Below are 16,344 nucleotides of genomic sequence, written 5' to 3' on the forward strand. Positions count from 1 at the left end.
TATATTCTTGTAAATCTTTTTTTGAATTCTTGATCTGTTTCAATTCATCATTTTCTGCTCTATCCTATTATTTGGAGGGCCAATGCTCTCTCAAAAATTAAGGCTTTAACTTTCTTGGTTGTGCTTAATAAAATAAATACTAATTACTTGCTGCAATTTAGAAGACCTTTGAAGGCTCTCTCTCCCTATGTGTGCTTTGTTACAAGAACTCCAAGACAGTTTCTCATCTTCTTTTGCACAATGAATTTGCTTTGGAGGATTTGTAATAAGATTTTTGGTATCATGGGAGAAAGTTGGTATGTTCTTCTTTGGTCAAAGACTTGTTAGCCTTCTCTTTTGCAGGCTTTGGAATAAGGAAGGATAGGGCAGCATTATGGAAGCGTGGCATAATGTGCGAATTTTTTCTGGGAAAAAAATTAAATTAGTTGTTGGTTTGGGACAAAATTCGGCATCTAGCTTCGATGTGGTGGGTCGGTTTTGGATATTTCAGAGGGGCTACTTTTCAGGAGTTACAAAGAGATTGGAGGAACATGTTGGCTAGTTGATCTTTACTCGCTTTGTTGTTCACAGTTGTTTATTTCTGGCTTGTCCTAGATCATTCTTAAGAGATGTCTCATTCTACTTCTTGTAAATTCTTTTCTTATTATGGAAATTTATTTTGCAATAAAAAAAAAGAAAGAAAAAACATCTTAAACCTAGGTGTCCTCTCTATGATTTGCTTCATATGTTATGGGTTATTGAGTGTTATTACTGTATGTTATTGAGTGTGAGTTAGTATATTCATTCTGACGTATATGAGATATGTTATAAATAGACAGGGATGTGTTAGATTCTCACATTACAACCAAGGTCTTAAATTTTGATTTCGACTCAAATTTCGAAGCTCCAAAAGTATGGAAATTTCTACTTTGATGTCAATGTCGATTTAAATTTGAAAAAATAATGGAAATCATTAGTAAAGCATGGAATTCTTTTATGAAACTTTAGAAATGATTACTAGACATAATAATGTAAGTTTTAGGACTAATACATTACAAGTAAATATATCTATGCTGTGTGTGAGGTGGGTAACTTGTAATATAATATGTGCATCAAACATATTTGTAAGATAATGTACATTAAACATATTTAGTGAATCAATTAATACAAATGAAATTCATAAATCATTTAAAAATTATTTATTATACAAATAATGATAATTTAGACATGAATGGTTAAATAAAATGTTGTTGTAAGTTTATTTTTTCATATAATTTTAAAACCACTTCTAATATTATTTTGTTTCAATCAAAATAAATAAAATAAATTAAGAGAGAAATTTTACGTCACTCCTAAATCTCTCACGTGAATTTCGAGGAAATTTCATAGCATAGTTCAAATTTCAACAAGTTTCGCTAAAATTTTGAGATTTCAAGAAATTTCGGATGATTCGTAAATTTTGAGGAAATTATGCAAGACGGAAATTGACAGCCATTTTGATTTTGAGGGTGATGGAAACCAGAAATTTCGACAGAAATTTCGATAATTTTGTAGAAATTTAAGATCATGACTACAACAAACTCTTCTATTCTCTTTTCTTCTCTTAACATGGTATGAGAGCAATGATCCTAAAACCATAAAGCCCTAAGGCCATCATTATCACATACAGTATTGTGAATGCCCAAACCCTAAACAGCATTGCGCTCCATCAAGTTAAGGCAGTCATTGTCGGAATTGTCACCAGAAACCTATCTCGCCATTGCTTTCAGATCAGCAATAGTTCCAGGCCTTCTTTGGACAAACCAACAACACAGTTGTATTCAGAGGGTTCCAATTAAGTTACCTCATAAATTTAGTCTCAGGCTGCCACCGCACATGCCCTCACGTGCTGGCCACCATCTAGCAGTCTGACAACATGCACCAGCATGAGAGGAGTTTTCTGACCATTTTTTTCACCTGCAGCTTGATTAGTCTTTATTTTGTGGACCTATAGAAAATATTTGGAAGTCAAAAGGCAGGCATGTACTCATGTTTTTGTCCAAAGTTATGATCTTGAATGATTGAGTTCATCCAAGGTGATTGTGGTCACTCTTGAGTGATTGTGTTTATTCATTGATTGTGTATTTATGTGTGACCGTCAGAAGTATAAAGCACATGTGATTCTGTCCACTGTATTTTGGTGATGGAATTGATGAATCCCAAGAGTCTTGTGCTGTCTATGTTGTTACAAGTTACAACCATAAATCTACTTGAGGACAACTACTCGCAGTTGTCTAAGGCAGTGAAGAATGAAGATATATTTGATGATTTTAACTGGCCTAGGTAAGTTAAACCAGCTTCCTAATAAGAAGGAAGTTTGGTGTGTTGATTGTTGTGGGACTTTGGTACCACAAAGGAAACATCAGATTATGTTATATTGCTATATTCCAGTAATCTGACTCGTATGTATGACTTCGCATTGGAGCATTTTTATTTGCAACAGGGAGACAATAGTGTCATTGAGTACTTCATTGTGATGAAGCACATCCATAAGGAACTCAAATTGTGCAACCCATAGCAGCCGATATCTGCAAGATGCAAAAGCAAGGGGAGCATTTCATAAGGTCCTACATTCCTACTGGGTTTAAAACTTGAGTGTGAACCAGTTTGATCACTGAGAATTGCCTTCTTTCACTAATGTTTACCATCATTTACTGCATGCCTCATCTAGCACTCATTTCCTCATAATTCAGGTCTCCCAACTTTAGGCTTCGAGACGTCTTCAATCTGCATTTGTCCTGTAGGATTGTGTCAGCAATTACTAGGGTAGTAGCAGAGGTTGTTGGGGTGGTTTAGGTAATCGTGTGGTGGAAGAAATGGACATTGTAGAGGTATCCAAACAAATGTACGCATTGTAGATGAGGACACCTGTCAATTGAGTAGTATTGTGGATGTTTGTAGTAGCACCCCATGCGTCGCTGATGCAGCCAACACATATTCCACCTCTACTTGTTCATCTATTGGAGAGTAGCGTTTGCATATTTATCTGTAGCAGAGGAAGAGTTTTTAAAATTATGAAACTATCAGGCACTGTAGCAAGTATCTCTTTATATTGCATCCCTTTGTTTGTCGACTAGTATCCCTCCCACTAGTCCTTGGGTCATGGATTCCACTGCTGCTGGAGGTATAAAAAAATTCTTTTCCACCTTCCAACAACTTACCTCACATTACCCTTGCCAATGGGACCACTACTACACATGGGGGAATAGGGATAGTGAACCCTACTTCCTTTCTCTCTCTCTCTCTCTCTCTCGTATGTTCTATATTCTCATATTTAATCTCATGTATATTAGCAAGATGATAAAATTAACGAATTGTTTGATAACCTTCTTCCCTTGTTACGTGTTAGTGAGGATTTGAAGACGTGGATAATGATTGGTGTTGGACATGAGGTTGCTGGACTATATTTCTTTGAGTTGCTATCTCCTTCTACTACCACACCACTTCAAATCCATTGTCGTCTTAGGCATCGTTGGTTGGACAAGTTAAAAGGTCCTGATTTGAGTTATGTATTGTTTTGTGTGAGAGTTTCATTAGTTAGAACCTGAGTCAATAAACAAGCGGTCATGGTCAGCCTAAATTGTTTAGGGCTTCTTAGGGTCTTAAGCAAGGGGATCCATTGCCTTCTTTTTTGTTTACTTTGACAGTGGATGTCTTGAGCAGTATTATCTTGCATGCCTAGGGTTGGGAGTGATTGGAGGCTCCTTAGTTGGGAGTCTTGGGGCAGAGGTGGTGGAGGTGTCGCATCTCTAGTTTGCTGATGATACTATGCTGTTTATTGAGGACAATGTTGTGAAATTCCAAAATGTTATTATTCTGCTAAAATTTTGAAAGGATTTCGAGATAAAAATCAACTTGTCCAAAGTTGGGTGGCTCATTGGCCGGTATCAACTTGGGTGGTAGGGACCTTGAGAGGTTTAAGACCTTGGTGGGTCGCAATTCTTTTGATTGGCAACTTTCCTATCTTGGTCTCCCTCTTGGGGGCAATCCTAATTTTATGGCTTCCTGAGATCCCTTGATCACGAGGGTTGGTGGAAGGTTGGAAGGGTGGAAGAGGGCGTACTTATCTCTTGGGGGTTGCATGACACTCAGATGCCTCCCTCTCCAATATCCTAATTTACTTCTTATCCCCTTCTATAATTTCCACAAGTGTAGTAGCTATGGCTCTTGAGAGGCAGCTTTGTGACTTTTTTTGTTCATGCTTTGGGGAGAGCGAAGATCACCTTGTTGGTTGGGAGGTTGTTAAAAAGACCTAAATTTGGAGGGTGGCTGGGGATTGGTAATGTGGTTTCTATAAGCATCTCTCTAATTGGTAAATGTTGGCTGAGGTTCCCCTTATTGGTTATTTCTATCTGGTATCATATATGGGGATCATTGAAATGGGTGGGGTACTATAGGAAGTGGCATTGTTTCTCATGCAAGTCCTTGGAAGTTCATTTCCAAGGTGGCTTGCGACTAAGAGGAGAGAAAAAACCCTAAACAACTTCCAAACTAGAAAAGAAATCTCCACTTCAAGGGTTGACAAGGGAGAGAAAAGGAAAAAGGAGAGGAAGAGAGGACTATACTAGTTCAGAATAATCACATTCAGAGAAACCACTTCGATACCATGTTGTAAATCTGAAATAAATCGAATAACAAAAGAGAAAATACAGAACCCACGGTTAGAGATGAAGAGAAAAAGAGAAGGAGAAAAGAAACAATTGGCAGTTTCTCCTGTCGCACTTAAGTACAGCTCAGGCTTGCCTCTTATATATTAATAAGAATAAAAAGATTGAAGGACAAAAATACCCTCATTTACGCAACCTAATTACTAAAATAACATATTTCCTTCTAACATCTACAAAGTTTCAGATTAAATATTTGGAACTTTAGACCCCTATGAGTATCCTGACAACAAATTACTGCCAGATGTGGGGGATGCATTGGCCAATATCAGGGACTTATTGGGAAGTTATACTACCTCATAGTCAATCAATTAGATATTAGCACCAAGTGTTGTGACTCAATTTTTTGATTATCACCATATAAATTGCTGAAATGCTGTTGTTCATTCATATGTTGTGGTACCTCGAAGGCATTCCCGGGAGAGGTCTCTTGTATCTGGATTCGGGGTCCCACTCGTGTTCTACAATAAATACATGCAGATTGGGCTGGTTGCGACAGAAGGTCCATGACTCTGTACTCTTGTGTGTTTTGGTGGTAACTTGGTATCTTGTTAAGTAAGAAATAAACTGCAGTCAGTTGCTGAGTCTAAGTGTAGGCCACAGGGCCGTGACCATACTACATGTGAACTGATTTGGCTCAAGAACATATTGGAAGAACTTGGTTTTCCACATTCCTAGCCAATGGAGTTTTGGAGTTTTTGTGTGATAATCAAGCTGCTATTCATATTGCTTCATTCGGTTTTTCATGAGGACACAAAATAATGGATAAGCAACACTACTTTCTTATATATGTATTAATGTATTTAGTCTTAAAAAAACAGAAAATACATAACATCATTGAGAAGAGCTTTTTTATCTCAATATGTAATCCTATGTCAGTATGCTCAAGTTACTAAAATTTCAAGTAAATTGATCTTCAAAATAGAAATTGACAATAAAAGTAAATTTCCCACGTGGGATTCCTTTACAGTTATTTCAAGTTCTCAAATTTAATTAGAATTTTTTCATAGAAACTAATTATCAGTGCTTAAAAATTATTTTGGAATGTACAATTGTGGGTAATAATTTAATAATTTATAAATTTTGAATTTCTAATCTGAAGTTAATTATCATTAGCAAAAATTATATAATGTCATTGGTTGTATATGCTATCAAGAATAACATTGAAAAATAATGTTAAAAAACAATGGAAAATGTTACTGGCAAATACTTGAGATTGGAAATAATAGCTCTTTGTTGAAATATAAATTTTACTCCAATACTTTCTTTGTACTTTAGTTTTTTTTAAAAATATTTAAGATATGTTCGTCGACTATATACTGTTTATTTCATTGATATTCTCTAGTGACCAAACTTAGGGAGAAAATACATATATTTTTTTTCCTAACAAAATTATGACTGTAAAGTATGTTCTACATCACTAAGGAACATTGGATGTGAAAAAATTATAAAAATTATTACTTCAAAAAAAATAATGATATATTTTAAAATAATGAAAAATTTTAACCCTGTTATTTATAATCTAATTCTTTTTAAATTTGAGTTTGTAAATTTTGTTCTAATACTTTTTTTTCATATTTTTAATTTTTTTGTTGTTTCAATCTTTATAGTTTGTTCATCAATTATTTACACAAAATTAGATTTCTCTGAAATTATCTAGTTATCTAACGTAGGAAGAGATGCACATTTTTTTTCCTGAAAAATATCACTTCAAAGTTCAAAGCATGTTCTATCATTGACAATATATTGGCACGTAGGCAGAATATTACAAAATATTTTAGTTATAGAACTGAAAAAATGTTCACAATCACAAACTTTGACATTCATATAAGATGTGGCTAGTGTGTAGGTAATAAATGAATGCTGAAGGGCAAAAATGTAAATTAAATAATGGACATAGGGACTTAGAAGGAAAAAAAAGGTTTCTTTTTTGTTTTGGGGTTGGGGGTGGGGTTTAAAATAGGATTTAAGAAATTGCTAAATATCAAGAACTTGGATGAAAAATGATATATCAAAAGGGGTAAAACTGGAAAAAGAAATTAAAGTAGAAGGAAAACTGCTACATTTATATACAGGTCCATCATCCATGTATGATAAATATCTATCATTCCTTTGGCAGGGACTTATGCAAGTGTATTTGATTTCTGTGTCGGGAGATGTCGTCATAATTCTGAGAGTGTGGTATGTAATAATTCCATTATTCTAGAACTTTTTTCCTTGCTTAAGCTCATGGCAACAGGGAGCATGACATTGAAGTTGTACTTTATTTTTATATATTTATGCAGAGTATTATCTTTCTTCCCATGATGGGAAGATTAAAAAAGGCCCAGAGTTGAAGCTCAGTACTTGTCAAATGAATACTTAGAAATTTTACTTGCCGATTACATTAGTGTGAGTTGTGAAGTAAATAAAAACTTTAGCAACTATGCATAAATGTGGTCATAGTGTCATAATAAGCTTCATTTGTTTGCATACCAAACGGGTCCTTTTTTATGCAACTAAGTACTAAAATTTCAATTTCAATGGAAATTCCAAGGGTCTCAATTTAGAGAAATTTTGATGAAAATTTCAACTTTGACAGAAATTTTGATTGCAGTTTCAGGAAACACCAGAAAGTGTAATAAAATTATGGAAACTATAAATGGAACTTTGAGAAATATTAAAATAGATGATTGTGAGAAATTGTTTCTTGCCAAAATTTAAGACCATGGAGCAACTGGCTTTGATGGCCATTGTGTTGCACTGTTGCTTTCTTGTCCATCTTTGTCTGTCCCTTTTGATTATAGATTATAGCAGATAAATGGAGAACTGTAACAAAGATAGAAAACGAAATATATTGAGAGGAGAACTAGGTCTGTTTCAGTAACAAAAAGAAAACAAGAATAGAAAGTAAATTGAAATACAAAACAACTTAATGAAGAAAGAAATCCAAGCATGCTGCAAGTCTATAGAGAGTTGGTTCGAAGGGAAAGCTTCAAAATCACTTCCCCACTGAGGAAATGTTTTTGGACATCAAATTTTCCTAGACACAAACCTCCCCCCTCTTAGATCAACTCAGTCTCCAACCCTAAAGATGATGTCTATCCCTTTCAGCAACTCTTGACCACAAGAAGTCCCTAATCAATTTCTTTAGTCTCCATGCAACCCTTGCTGGGGTCTTAAGAAGGGACAAATAATTAAGTGAATAAGAGTAATACGATCCTCTAAGGTAAAAGAAAGCTCCTTTCCACCCATCTAGTTTCCTTGTAACTCTCTCATATACTAGCTCCGAAAAAGAATCCACAGTAGGGTTACCACCTAAAAATACACATAAGTAATGTGGCAACTTAAAACATCACAACCCACTATCCTAAAAATGTAAGATGGAGTACTGAAATCAATACCCATTCCCACAACTATTGCAAGGTAGGCTAAAAATGTTCCTTAAATTTCAGCCATTGGATGTGAGGATACTGCCAGTAAGTGTCTGCCATTTGCACATCAAAGGGGTTTCTTTTGATACACAGAAAATTGGGCAGCCAACGTGTTGTTTCCTTGTCCATCTTTTTCTTTCTCCATCTGATTATAAATTATAGATTCTTTCGATGCATCTTTTTATTCTTTTGTTTTTATTTCATTTTTTTGTTCTTGGTGGGGTGAAGAGGGGGCTGGGATTTATTTTCTTTTTATATTCTCCATAGCCCAGGGTTGAGCTGGGACTTATTTTCTTTTATCTTCTCCATAGCTCAGGGTTGATTTGGATGTTATGATTGATTACAACAACTTAATCTAATGTTTTAAAAGACTCAATCAAGGTTCGCCTCAAGACGAGGCGTGCCTAAAACGCCTTGAGGCTCAATCTAAAATGTAAAATTCTGAAAAGGCTAATGCATTACATCCTGAGTCTTATGCATTTGTACAAAAGGCACATATTCTCTTTAGTTGAGACTTGCACATCTATTGGTGTGTGATTCTCAAGTTAGACTAGGCTAGAAAATTTTAACTCTCATGTTTTTATAAAAGGAATGTCATAAAATGAGTTGATTTCTAAAACTCTTGAACATGAACCTTTTCAAAATAATTGAAGAGTTGTATTTTAGATCTTGAAAATAATTTGAACTTTGTAATGTTATAGCTTATTTCTTGTCATGATTTACTTAATGAATTCAGGTTAGTACTGTTTGAATTGTCAACAAGTAGTTTGCAAATTATATTGGAGTTTTTTTTTTTTTTTTAACTTTGTATTTGTGATTTTTTTAAAATTTTCTTTATTTTTAAAATATATGTAATTTATTTACATATTTTTATCTGAAAAAAATTCTCAAAAGGATTATGTCTGAACACCTTAAAGCTTACACCTCGCCTCTTAAAGGGTTAAAATGCCTCATCTTATGCCTTTGCCTTTTGGGGGGTGAAAATTCCTTTCTTTGTGTATGTATTATGCCTCATGTTTTGTAAAGTGCATCTTCCATGGGTATTTAGAACTCATAAAAGCTGTTGGTGTTATGATCCTTGGACTCGTAAGGTCTATTTTAGTGCTTATGTCACATTCTTTTAAGGGAATACCTTATTTTTCTAGAGTTTGGTGTTCTTTGAATGATTCTATTCTTGGTAAATTTGCCGTTAGTGATTTACCTTTTTGTCCAGATCCTCTGTTCCTGTTTTTCTGTTTTATGTCACTGCTAGAGGAACAGTCAGACATTTATGAGTGTCATAAGAAGGGAACTGATACCAGAACAGACATTCATTCACCTATTCAGTTTTCTATTTTCATGGATGCTAGCTCCAGACTTGGTTTTGCCTATTGCTCGTCGGAAAAATGCACCAGATCTTGTAGTCCGGAGTCCTTGTTCACCTATTCTATTGTTTATTATGTTACCTTGACTCATTTCACTTCTGATTTTTGTTCTTTTGCCCTGTCTATTTCCTATATTTCTTTCCCTCTCTGTCATTTTAGTTGCCCTTGCTAATCTTGGGTGGAAGCATGCCGTGAATGTAGAGTTAGAGGTCTTGACTCTGTGAGAGGCGTGGGATTCAGTGGATCGCCCTTAGGGTAAGGCATTGGTGCAATGTCGCTTGGTATGTATGTTTTAAGTAATCATACTGGTGGCACTGTTGAATGGCTGAAAGTTTGGCTGGTCTCAAGGGGTGTCATTACACTTACAGTGCCGATTACTTTGAGACATTCTCATGAGTAGCTTGGATAGATTTTGTTCAGGCTCAAATTTACTTTGCAGTTATATGTTGTTTGTTCGACTTGATTGCCTTTGAATAGGGCCTAGTTTATTATTCGTTCAGACTTCAGTCAACATGCTCTCACCAAATCTCCTGAAACCAAAATCCCGCAGAATTTTGAATAACTCAATCAGAAAAGAAAGGAGCTTGCCAGAATCAATGGTGGTTTCCTGTTTATCTGTTTCGCGTCACCTCTCACATGACTGCAGAAAAAATAGCACCTTGATGATATCATTAAAATCAACAGTGACATCAAAGGGGGTGCAAATGTTAAGTGTTGGCTTCAGAAATAGTTTCAAAACAAGGATCCCTGGAGCCCTTCAATATTTTCCAAGCATTGAGGTTGTCTGGTCTAGTGAAGGTCTAAGTTTGTCAAGGAGAAAGTACACTTTGAACTGACTGATTGAAACCCCAGATTGTTGGGACTTCAGAGTTAAACCAGATGAAACTCCTATGGACTTGAATGCGATGCTTTTGAGGGATGATGGGCTAGATTTTGAAGATAAGTGCTGGAAAGCTGGTTAGGAAGTCGATATATTTGATTATCAGTAGGCCTGATATTTCCTCTGCAGTGGGTGTTTGTCATTTTATTTAAAATCCAAAGCAGCCTGATTGGGATGCTGGCATGCTGTTTATATGATGCTCAGGAGTCAGGAGTTGTTTCCTTTAGGTACGGGTTTTACACGAGTTTTGTGCTGGTTCTATTGAAGATTGTAGTCTATGACTGACTACAGTACTTTTGTGGTAACCTTGTCAACTTGCGTGACAAGATACCGGCTATTGTTGCAATGTCTAGTGCTAAAGGAGAGAATCAGGCTATGGTTCACATGGTCAATGATTGAATGTGACAGGACTTTTTTGTTGGAGTTTTATGACAAAACCAATTGGATTTCTATCGTGGGAATCAATCCATCATTTATATTGCTAATAATTCAGTGTTCATGAGAGGACAAAATATATTTGTGGTAGAGTTTGTAATGGAGGCTGTGATGAAGATGATTGTGGCTACTGCTTTTGTCAAGTCTTGTAATTAGTTAGGAGATGTGTTTACGAAGGCTTTGCTTAGACCTACAATATTGTTTAAGGTTGTACCAAGTAGGGTCAGGTGATATATATACACCCCCAAGGCACCAGGTTGAGCTGGAGCGCGAAAGAACAGCAAGTCTCAGGTTACTGTATGCTATATTAGGGATATTTTGGTCATTGGCTAGGTATTAATAGCTCAATATACATTAGGGTTAGCTCTTGGCTTCTCTATCAGAGAATATTTTTTCTGACCAAAGCCTTCTCTATTCTCCGCTCCCTTCTCTTATGCTTTCTATTACTAATCCTATTTCTCTTAATCAAGTTTGATTTTTCAGGTTGCAACAGATTGGGTGATGCCATATTTGTTGAAACATTTTTTGCATTTTCAGAGAGCTGAGTTTGAAATCAGAATGAAGATGGTGGGAAACTTGCCCCCTGCCTCCTCCCTCTCAAAAAAATGGAATGAAATTTAAAAAAAAAAAAGGAGGGAAGGAGGGATGTGTGGTTTATGACGTGGACTTGTGTAGAGAATGAGAATGAATCAATTGTATATTCAATTGTGTATTCTTTACATAATCAGGTCCCTATTTAACATGTACATAGAGAATAAAATATGGAAAAACAGAATAGAACACAACTTGTAGTTGAGATGTGTGTAGTTTAGCTTCTGTGGGGGGTCTCAATTTATAGCCTCTGGCTTGTGGCAAGATCTCATGGTAGGTGGTGGTGGCTCACCCACCATGGTAGGTGGCAGTGGCTCACCTACCATGGTAGGTGGCCGTCATTCACCAACCATGGCCATCGTTCACACTGCTGGCCGTCATTCACCAACCGTGGACGTCGTTCACATTGCTGGCCATCATTCCACACTCCCCCTCAAGTTGGATCATAGATATTGACCATATCCAACTTGTATGTGAAATCATCAAAACTTTGTCGAGGTAGTCCTTTGGTGAAGATGTCGGCTGTTTGTTCTTTGGTAGGAACATAAGTCATGCAAATGGTTCCTTCTTCAACTTTTCCTTAATAAAGTGTTTGTCCACTTCTACATGTTTGGTCTTGTCATGCTGGACTAGATTGAGAGAGATGTTAATGGCTGCTTTGTTATCACAGTAGAGTTTGATAAGAAACTTAACCGTGACATGCAACTCCTCCAAGAGTTTCCGTAACCACACAGTCCTTCTCATATCCCTTGCGCCACTGCTCTAAACTCTGCTTCTGCACTACTTATGGCCACAACATTCTGTTTTTTGCTTCTCCAAGTCACCAAGTTTCCCCATACAAAGGTGCAGTACCCGGAACTGGACCTTCTATCTTTTGCTAATCCTGCCCAATCAGCATCTATGAAGACTTCTATTTCTTTGCTTTCACATTTTTTGAAGAATAGTCCTTTGCACGGAGATCCCTTGAGATATCTAAGAATCATGTACACTGCTTCTAGGTAACTTTCCCTTGGTGAATGCATGTGTTGACTCACCACAATTACTGCAAATGCGATGTCGGGTCTAGCGTGTGATAAATAAATTAATTTGCCAACTAATCTTTGATACCTTTCTCGTTGAATAGGTTTCCCTATGTCTTCTCTTCTTTTTCCTGCTTCAATGGGGGTATCGCTTGGTTTGCACCCAAGCATTCCGGTTTCAGTTAGGAGGTCTAGGACATACTTCCTTTGAGAAACACTGATTCCCTTCTTTGATCTAGCAACTTCCATCCCCAAAAAATACCACATTTGTCCCAAATCTTTTACCTCTAACTCAGTGGCCAAGACTTTCTTCAACCTATCCATCTCTGCTATGTTGTCTCCAGTTAGGATGATGTCATCGACATATGCAATTAGAATTGTATTCTTCCCATCTTTAGCCTGTCGGAAGAACATAGTATGGTCTGATTATCCTTGCCGATATCCTTGGCTCCTAATCACCTTTGTAAATCTATCAAACCAAGCTTTTGGAGACTATTTGAGTCCATACAGAGACTTTTTGAGTTTGCATACTCTGTCAAGTTGTTGGAGTGGCCAATCTAGGTTGGCTGCCAAGGCTAGGAGAACTCGGACGGTATTCAGTTTTGCCATGGGTGCAAAAGTCTCTGTATAGTCAATGCCATAGGTTTGAGTAAACCCTTTTGCAACAAGGCGGGCTTTGTACCGTTCCATTGTCCTATCAGCTTTGTATTTCACAGTGAACACCCATTTGCAGCCCACTAGTTTCTTCCCTCTCGGTAGATTCATCACATCCCATGTTCCATTTTTTTCCAAGGCCCGCATTCCTCCATTACTACTTCTCTCCATTCAAGGATCCCAAGGGCTTCCTGAATATTCTTTGGAAGTTTTATCCTGTCAAGATTAGAGGTAAAAGTACGACACCCTGTAGACAAAGTATTGTAAGACATGAATTTGGCAATGGATGGAGAGTACATGACCGAGTTTGTTTTCTGAGAGCAATGGGTAAATTGAGATCAGCTTGTGCAGGTTTATCAAAGGAGGACTCAAGATTACTTGAAGACATTACTTGATCAGGAGTGGATGAAGACTCATGGTTGCTTGGATCTATGACCGGTTCCGACTCTTTTGGTGCCTCAGGTATAAGATTCTCTGTGTCCTTTAATTTTGGCTTTCTTGAGTAGACAAGTATCTCCTTGTTATATTGTTTTCCTGCGTCTCCCCTTAAATTCAAGTTTTCTTTTGTATTTGGTAGATTAGAAGCACTTTTCAAGTCAAGCTCAGTGTTTGGGACAGGTTCATTGTTTGGGATATGCTCAGGTTCAGTAATAAAGGTATTGAAGTCCAAAACTTGAGCTTCTTTACTACTCAAAGTCTCCCCTTGAAGCAAGGGCTTTTGGAAGTAAGGAGTAGTTTCAAAGAAAGTAACATCAAGACTAACAAATACCCTTTTTGTTTCAGGATCATAACATTTGTACCCTTTTTGGGTAGGAGAATGGCCAAGGAAGACACACTTGAGGGCGCGTGGATCCAATTTATGTCGATGATGTATATGGACAAAAGTAGTACAACCAAACACTTTGAGAGAGAGATTTGAGTTGAGACGAGAGTTTGGAAAAAATTCTTGGAATTTTTGAAGAGGTGAGGCAAAAGAGAGAACTCGACTAAGCATTCTATTAATGAGATATGTAGCTGTGAGAATGGCATCACCCCAAAACATTTTTGGCATATTGGTAGTCAATAGCAATGCACGAGCTACTTCAAGGATATGTCTATTTTTTCGTTCGGAAACCCCATTTTGTTTGGGGGGGGGGGTGTCGACACAGGAACTTTAATGAATTATTCCATGTTCTTGGAGATAATTTCCCAGAATATGATTAAAATATTCTGTGCCATTATCTGTACCCATAATTTGAATTTTCGTGTGAAATTGTGTTTGAATCATGGAATGAAAAATGATAAACACAGAACGCGCTTTAGTTTTGTCTTTCAACAAGTATACCCAACAAATATGAGTGTGGTCATCAATAAAAGTAACAAACCATTTTGTGTGGGTACGATTGAGAGTGCTACATGTGCCCTATACATCACTGTGAATCATAGTAAACGGTGAGGTTGGTTTGTATTTGGACTTTGGGAGAGAAGTACGTTGGTGTTTTGAAATTTCAAAAATCTCACATTGAAAATCAAATGATGTTTTATTCGAACAAATGGAAGGAAATAACTGTCTCAAATACTGGAAATTGGGATGACCCATTCTAAAAGGCCATAACAAAATATCACTATCCTTAGGAACAGATGTAGAATTACGGATAGCAATTTGATGTTGTTCACTCACATTAGCCTCCTCAAAGTAGTTGAGTCCCTCACACTCCTTAGCACTGCCAATCATCTTCCCTGATGATAGGTCCTGAAAAACACAATGAGGGAAGAAATTTAGCATAACAATTGGAATTCTTAGTTAACTGGCTAATGGATAGTAAGTTGCTGGATAAATTAGGAACATGAAGAACGGACTCCAGTGTGATGGAGTTAGAGAGTCGGATATTTCCTTTGCCTACGACAGACAAGAGTGATCCATCTGCAATTTTGACTTTCAAATTTCCAGCACAGGATATGATGAAAAAAGATGATAGACTTCAGTCATGTGGTCGGAAGCACCAAAATCAATAATCCAAGGAGTTTTGGATCTAGAGGTTATACTCAAGGCTTGCAAAAAATTACCTCTTTGGGCTAAAAAACCCGAAGAAATATTTTTGGAAGACTGACCCAAAGTCTGAAAGGTAGAGAACATCTTGTAGAGTTGTTCCAACTGCTCATAGTTAAATGCACCGCTTGAATTGGAACAATTACTGCTTTTGGTCTCTCGGCTTGATTATCAATCGTGGCTTGGTAGCCCCAATTTTTGTTGCCTTGTTGTGGCTTCTAGTCAAAAATCTGGGAAGCATTTTCAGCATCGGAGTATGTCTCACGCATTGAATCCCACACGTCCTTTGCCGTCGGGAGAAACAGGTACGTTTTGCCAATGGCTGGCTTCATAGAGTTTATCAAGCATGATGTTATCAAGGAGTTCTTAGACTGCCATTTTTGGGATGCCACTGCATCGGTAGGAGGTGGTCCCCGAGTCTCGCCGGTAAGAAAGTTGAGCTTTCCCTTACTGTTTATAACGAGCTTGATTGACTGTGCCCATTCTCTATAATTCTTACCATTGAATTTTTCAATATTAAGATGGAGTGGGGAATTCTCGAATACACCAGCCGAGCCCATGGAGGAGGTTATCTCTAACTCTCCTTCCTGGGTTGCCAATTGACTGGATTCATGGCTGTCTCCTTTTTAGGCAGCCATGGATTGCTTAGGGTTTTAGAGTAACCTGAGCTCTGATACCATGTAGAGAATGAGAATGAATCAATTGTATATTCAATTGTGTATTCTTTACATACTCAGGTCCCTATTTAACATGTAAACAAAGAATAAAATATGGAAAAACAGAAGAGGACACAACTTGCAGTTGAGATGTGTGTAGTTTAGCTTCGGTGGGGGGTCTCAATTTATAGCCTCTGACTTGTGGCAAGATCTCATGGTAGGTGGTGGTGGCTCACTCACCATGGTTGGTGGCGGTGGCTCACCTACTATGGTAGGTGGTCGTCATTCACCAACTGTGGCCACCGTTCACACTGCTGGCTGTCATTCCACAACTTGCATGTGTTCATCATGGTTGTTACTATGCTTAACATCATGCTTGTTCTATTGGCTTCCAAAGTCAATAAATGATAAATTCTCCTAGAGAGCCCAAGGTCAATGTCTACAAAGAAATGACAATTTTTTCAGTTAGTAGTAACAGAGGGCAGATTACATAAGTAGAAATGGCATATAAGTTTTTTGTTGTACTGTATAAGCAATATATTAAGTATATGGGGATGCACTTTTGGCCAAATTTACAAAAGTTTTGAGGATTCTTTGGAGGTTTGTCATGATAAAGCATAA

General features: G+C 37.1%; 1 protein-coding gene across 3 annotated transcripts in view; it reads left to right on the top strand.

Moving 5' to 3' along the window:
* The window catches only part of LOC131150616 (uncharacterized), a 69,123-nt gene that overhangs the window by 19,151 nt on the left and 33,628 nt on the right, over nucleotides 1-16,344 (top strand). For all 3 annotated transcript variants that reach the window (XM_058101443.1, XM_058101446.1, XM_058101445.1), the window contains exon 6: nucleotides 6,802-6,863. In XM_058101443.1, the coding sequence (XP_057957426.1) occupies nucleotides 6,802-6,863 (62 nt within the window). The remainder of the gene's footprint in view (nucleotides 1-6,801; nucleotides 6,864-16,344) is intronic.

This window comes from Malania oleifera, chromosome 3 (assembly GCF_029873635.1).
Source record: "Malania oleifera isolate guangnan ecotype guangnan chromosome 3, ASM2987363v1, whole genome shotgun sequence".
Lineage (NCBI taxonomy): Eukaryota > Viridiplantae > Streptophyta > Magnoliopsida > Santalales > Ximeniaceae > Malania > Malania oleifera.